Genomic DNA, 6,338 nt, shown 5'->3' on the forward strand with positions numbered 1-6,338 from the left:
GCAAAACCTTTTGATGTGTCCTTTCTTGCCACAGTGGTTGCATGTAATATTATAGTATTTGGACCTTGACTTGCTTCTACTTTTACCTCTATTCCTTGAGCCTCTTGTTCTATCTCTCCCCCGGTCTTCTGTAACCAAGATATCTGCTTGTGAGGACGAACCATGAGATTTTCTCCTTACTTCCTCGTTCAACACACCACTCTTGGCATATTCCATGGTCACCTTACCTCTAGGAGCTGAATTTATCAAAGAAACACGAAGAGTTTCCCAAGAGTCTGGCAGAGTATTAAGAAACCAAAGTCATTATATCTCATCATCAAAATTAACTCCCATTTCGAATAGCTGATCAAGGACGCCCTGAAAATCATTTATGTGATCAAGGATAGGGCTGCCTTCCTTGTATTTAAAGGTCATCAATTTCTTTAGCAGAGATAATTTGTTGTTCCCGGTTTTTGAAGCATAAAGAGTCTCTAGCTTTTCCCACAATGATCTCGCATATATCTCGTTCACAATATGGTTGCGAACATTATCTTCAACCCATTGTCGTATATATCCACATACTTTTTGGTGCTCGAAATCCCAATCTTCATCGGATATACTCTCGGGTTTATGAGCTGAAAAAACGGGTAGATGCATCTTCTTCACGAACAACAAATCTTTCATCTTGCTTCTTCAAACATTATAATTTCTCCCATTTAAATATACCATCTTGCTCATATTCGCCTCCATTCCATAACAACCCGGATAATTAACCAAGGCTCTGATACCACTGTTATGTCGAGGAAGAGACAAACCCGAAAATAAAGAAGATAAAGAACACCAAATTTTAACGTGGAAAACCCTTCAAATCGAAGGTAAAAACCACGGGATCACAAAGATCCAAAAAGCTCCACTATAACAATAAGAGGGTTACAAAAGTTCTCCAAATTGGCTACACAATAAGTGTCAAATACGGAGCAACAATAGCAACAATTAATCAATTGAAGAAAGAGCATAATCCACAAAAGCGAAGCTGTTGTTCGAGGCTCGAAATAAGATACTACGAGCCTCAAATCCGATCTCCACTGTTCAAATCCAAGACCAAGATGTTACGAACACTCAGTCAAAATTTCAGCCAGATCCAATGGTTAACGAATCAGAAAACGTGATTTGAAGTTGGCTGGTCGGAATAAAAATCTGCAACAAAACAAATATTTTTCTTCTCTCTTCTCTCTTGACGAAAGCTTTCTCAAAAACCACTCTTATGTGCTTAAGTCTTTCAAAGACTTGTATCAATGAGCATAGAAAAATTCTCCAAGATTGTCCTATTTATAGATCATGAGTGGTGCTTTCTCTTAAAGCCAAAACCCACTCAAAATAGAAATAAACCGATCCAATTCCAAATAGAAATGAAAACCAAAAGAGAATAGGATTAGGCCATTGGGCCTTTGGCTGGACAACATGCGCATGTGCCAACAGATTAGATAATTTCTCAAGTGCTTAAATGCTAGCCGCAATAACGTCTTAATCATCTTCCTCTTAGTTGTTTTAGAAGATAAGGGATCTATCCTTCCCACCTTCTGACCAATTCTGCGTCTATTGATGTCTAAAAGGAGAGCCTCAGCTGATATTGCTGCAGCAATCACAGACGCTGATTCTGCCATAACTTTGCATTTCATAGACGAACGTGGCATGTAAGAGGAGAATGGTAGTAGATCCATAGAAGGGATAACAAAATCAGAAACCGCCATCTTATTTACTGTAAGTGTGATTATGCATAAAAATCTGGAATTTCTCAATTTTACAGAGCTCTCATCTCATTTATTGTTCTTGTGTGATTATGCATGCATGCGTGACTATTTGTGTGATAACTGAGCTTGTGTATGCTTGAATGAAATTGCATTACTTGTTTTTTCGCCAGTGAGGAAATCTCTATACCATTTAGCTGAAAGCTTGGGAACTCTATTTAAAGTAGAGCGATCAACATAGTATAGACCGAATTTCAACTCATATCCACTCGCCCACTCGAAATTATCCATCAAACTCCAAATGAAATAACCACGTACATCAGCACCTTTCCTGTCAATTCAATAAAAGGTAACAAAGTTTCATTCATTTCATGGTTTTGCCCGTGAGATGCTGTTTCAGTAAATGATGATAGATATGAGTACATTTACCTGATTGCTCGAGCCAAAGATGCAAGATATGACTTATGAAATTCAACTCGCTTAATATCATGCTGTAACTCAGCTGCTTGTGCAGTAGTAGGATTTAGGGAAGAGTAACCTGGAATGCACCTTATAAGTCAGCTTTCAGCAAATTAAGCACACTGTCGCAATCGCTCATAACTAACATGACTAGATAATACCAGAGGATGGCAGAAAAAAAGAAGTTAAACTCAAAATGACACATTTTTCTAATTTAAGAATTTATCCTACTTGTTAGTCAGGTAGATACTTTGACTGGTTCAGGGATTCCGTTTTTAGCTCAGAAGAACGTAGATGTCAATGACGATCCAATACAACTGCTATATCACTCCTATAGTTGAAGGAAATAACAAAAAGGACCAGACACCTGAGATATCAGTAATAACTCATCTGGTGATACTATGCACAGATGAAGTACAAATATGAATCATAATGAATTGAACACAAGGTGAATGAGGGTCGATTATTCACCATTTTCAGTAACAAACATAGGTTTGTTAGGATATCTCTTCTTCATATAGTCCACAATCTCCTCCATTCCTCTAGGAACGACAAAAAATCGAGGCATTCCTGTCTATGGGAAACAGGGAAAAGCATCTCATGAGAAGACAAAGCAGGGTTTTGGTTGTGGGGAAAGCAAAATTTAGGATTAAGAACAAAAAAATTGTACCGGTTCTCCAATAGGAACACCATCTTTCTCTCCTAGAGTAATGAGATAGCCATGGATAGGGTGATCTCCACCTGCAATACAACTAGAATTGGAACAAACACAGCTCGAATATATGCAATCCTTAGCATATAGAGTGCCATAGTGGTTTACTCCGATGAAGTCAATACTATCCTTGATAAGCTTTCTTTCATCTGAGGTGAATCTCGGCAGTGAACTTCCAAGATATTGGCGCATTTCTCGAGGGTAATATCCATATACTAAAGGATCAAAAACCCTGAGATAAGAGGTCAACAACACATCAAGATTTATAGAGCAAGTTCTAGTAATAGAAAAACTTCACACTCGCAAGTTTCAAGTGCTAAATTGGGACCAAGAGACTGGCCAAGTAGAATTTCAATGAAAGGCTGAATCTGTCATATATATCCTTATTGTTAATACTGCCTGGTTACAGCAAAAGATTTACTATGAAAAGGGAGCCTCCAATGGTATTGGAATCCAAGTTAACAAAATCAAAGAAAATAGCCATATAGGGCAAGAAAAACATATAGGCACGTTAGGAGATAAAGAGAGGTACTGAGATAGTGGGCAATTGACATATTAACAGTCTAAACTTTAACATCTGAGGTAATATATGATGATCTCCTGAGTTTTCTCAAAGCTTGAGTTCACAGTAGAGTAACGAAAGGCCTATTGCCAATATGCCACTGTCAATGCATGAACGAGCTAGCTAAAGGCCAACTTTTAAGCCCGGCAAGACTTACCAAGCAGCGGTAAATACCAAAGCCCTATTAGCAGCGTCACGGTCAAAGTCATCATTCCTTAACGGTTTATACATAAATGCATGCACAACAATCCCTATCAATCCACCATGTTTAGACTGCATATAGTAGCATCAAATTTGTGTAAGCACATGTTACAGTATTTGAAGAGTTAGGTGAATAGGTGAAAGCAGATACTTGCCTGAAAACGCTCGCGATACAGTTTTGCAGCCTTGGCGTGTGCCAATAATATGTTGTGCATTGCAATAAGAGGTTCGGTATCAGAATTTCCCACTGAACAGTTGCCAAAAGGACGGGAACAATGAGCAGGTGGGTACACTCCCCTCACATAGGCCATTTCTGCAAACATATTTGGCTCATTGATTGTGGTCCAATACTTCACTCTATCACCAAAACTCTCGAAACAAATTTGAGCAAAATAGGTAAATTCTTCCCTATAGGGCATAAAAGGGGAAACAATTAAAAATACACATCCTTAGGATTGCCATCTAATGTACCATAAAAATTTACAAAAAGAAACATACTGCATTAGAGGATTAAGCCACCCCCCATATTTTTCCTCGAGTTCTTGGGGGTGGTCATGGTGATTGAGAGTCATAAATGGTGTTATTCCTGCAATTATAGGCCAATTTCTGTAATGTAAGTACAACATTCAAGAATCTATAAAGTAAAAATCTCTACTAAATATCTGCAAATATTATACCTTTGAGTGAGAGAGAATCAATGAGCTTGTTGTAGAAGATAATACCAGCAAAATTTAATTTACCAAACCTTCCTCCTATCACAATGCATGACAACAAAAATTTATAAGAAATACTAATTGTATTGGGAAAAATTGCATTTATATATAAAGGTGACGTGTCGAGACACGTGGACTGGTCAAATGGTCAAAGAATTATAAGTAGTCAAGAGGCACGAGCAGCAATAGAAACGAGCAAAGACAAAGGAAGAGGCACGAGTGGCCATTCAAGGGATTCAGTGCCCGTACCTATTTAAGTCATTTATATCCAAGAATCAAAAGGAATGAATCTGACAATAGTAAAGAGTGCGGATACAGAATTTGACAGGCATTAAATGCTGAATACGTTAGAGAATTTGTATTGAATATAATGATTATGTAACGTAGCATTCAATGTCTTTAATTATTCATAATAGCCTCATTATGATTTGGGTAAAACACATATCTCCAAGATACCTATAAAAAGGAGATATCTGATCAATTGTAAGGACACAAAATACTATTGGAATATACTTTGGTTTACTTGTTTTTCTCCTGATTATACTCTTGCTATCCAAATTACTCTCTTTTATATATTCTATTGATTATCAGTAACTCGTGTTCTTCTAAATTCTAGCTTTGACTAAAATTCCATTTTTTGAATAAACACTAATACTGAAACGAAATAAGTAATCCGATTAAAGGGAAGAAGAAACGCGCTAGGGATAAGGAAAACGGGGCGTACTAGGAAGGATTCTGCTCCATGAGATGGAGAAGCGATAGGAATTCAACCCCAGAGAGTGCATTAACTCAACATCTTCCTGCAATAATTGTTATCACAAAGTAACTTTTATTTCTTTTAAAAGAACTTTGGACTAATTTTGCTATTTCGGAAAGTATGGTAAAAACAACAGAAAGTCAACCAGAAAACGATGGTAATGATCATCCGCTATATCTCCAGTATCTCCATTCTTTATCCTACCTAAAACCATTTAAAAGCGGAAAATCTTTCTCAGTACATATGCATAGAAAAGAAATAAAAAAACTAGGAATCAAGAAGATATATGAAAAGGATATTTACCTTTAGTATGACTAAACACATCCCAATTACTCAGTCCTTTGCCATCTTCAAGAAATGCCCCTTCAATCTAAACCATAGGATTCAGATACATTTTTTAGATGAATCAAGAAAGTGAAATATTTTGTTGACATATTACTAATAGAAGAGCATAATTAAGAGCAGAAAGTACTTGATAAGCAGAAGTTGTAGCTCCAAAAAGAAACCCATCTGGGAATTCTGATCTCTTAACAATCTGCTGTTCCTCAAAGGAATTTACAGACACAAGTAGGAGTAGACAGACAAGAAATAAGCAGTTGAAACTGTTATTGGTGCTCTTCATTTCGGGTTTAATTACTCGAAATAATTATCAACCTAACTCTTTTTTCTGAGACCCAACTTAACTAACACAACTGTTTATGTGAATTGCGTCAAAAAACACCAGCAATCTAATGGTAGATGGAGTTCAGGATTTTCTCTACCAAAAATAGTCATAACTTACAAGAGGAGAATATTGAAGTACGTGACATCTACCGGGGCCACAGTATTCAAATATAATTATTGTAATTGTTGGGTCCAGACTCCAACTAGGAGTGTTATTATTCATCAATTTGAAATTAGTAGTAGGTGAAGCCGTGAAGGGGCAATCAGTAAAATAATTTCATTTACTAATATTGCAATTTTGCAAACCACATAAAACAGCAGGTCCAATCTTTGACATCAATAAACTACGTTGGGATAGCGTTTTATGTTTTTATTTCTCGCTGGGCTCGTTTAATACGAGAGATAAAGGATAATTAATTTCGGGATGAGTTTATTTACGTTTGGTCGGAATAAAATTATGATATAACTAATCCCGAGATTAGTTATTCCGGGATGATAGTGTTTTGTTATTCTTATAGAAAGATAGAATAACTAATCTCAAAAT

At 36.7% G+C, this 6,338-nt stretch overlaps 1 protein-coding gene across 3 annotated transcripts; it reads right to left on the reverse strand.

Moving 5' to 3' along the window:
* Window positions 1-1,708: 1,708 nt before the first annotated feature.
* LOC104219493 (beta-glucosidase 18-like) lies at window positions 1,709-5,959 on the reverse strand. 3 transcript variants are annotated; one of them, XM_009770185.2, is made up of 12 exons: window positions 5,604-5,956; window positions 5,435-5,501; window positions 5,277-5,335; window positions 5,099-5,174; window positions 4,339-4,413; window positions 4,160-4,247; window positions 3,817-4,069; window positions 3,618-3,733; window positions 2,857-3,130; window positions 2,658-2,760; window positions 2,157-2,265; window positions 1,709-2,058 (listed from the first exon to the last, which is right to left on the reverse strand). In XM_009770185.2, the coding sequence occupies exons 1-12, from the start codon at window positions 5,751-5,753 to the stop codon at window positions 1,836-1,838; spliced, it is 1,593 nt and encodes a 530-aa protein (XP_009768487.1). In that variant the 5' UTR covers window positions 5,754-5,956; the 3' UTR covers window positions 1,709-1,835. The 3 variants fall into 3 exon arrangements, 2 of the variants coding, with proteins under 2 accessions (XP_009768487.1, XP_070007090.1); XR_011401117.1 differs by lacking the exon at window positions 1,709-2,058 and adding an exon at window positions 2,418-2,517 and having other exon boundaries at window positions 2,176-2,265; window positions 5,604-5,959; XM_070150989.1 differs by lacking the exons at window positions 5,099-5,174; window positions 5,277-5,335 and having other exon boundaries at window positions 5,604-5,957.
* Window positions 5,960-6,338: the final 379 nt, after the last annotated feature.

The sequence above is a fragment of the Nicotiana sylvestris genome, chromosome 7, assembly GCF_000393655.2.
Source record: "Nicotiana sylvestris chromosome 7, ASM39365v2, whole genome shotgun sequence".
In the NCBI taxonomy this organism is placed as follows: Eukaryota; Viridiplantae; Streptophyta; class Magnoliopsida; order Solanales; family Solanaceae; genus Nicotiana; species Nicotiana sylvestris.

Excerpts from the sequence above, each read along its gene's own strand:
- LOC104219493 (XM_009770185.2), bottom strand. The coding sequence starts at position 5,753 with ATGAAGAGCACCAATAACAGTTTCAACTGCTTATTTCTTGTCTGTCTA. Across the intron at positions 4,414-5,098 it reads ATGGAGCAGAATCCTTCCTA|GAGGAAGGTTTGGTAAATTA; the intron begins GTACGCCCCGTT and ends GCATTGTGATAG. Across the intron at positions 4,248-4,338 it reads TGATTCTCTCTCACTCAAAG|GAATAACACCATTTATGACT; the intron begins GTATAATATTTG and ends CTATAATTGCAG.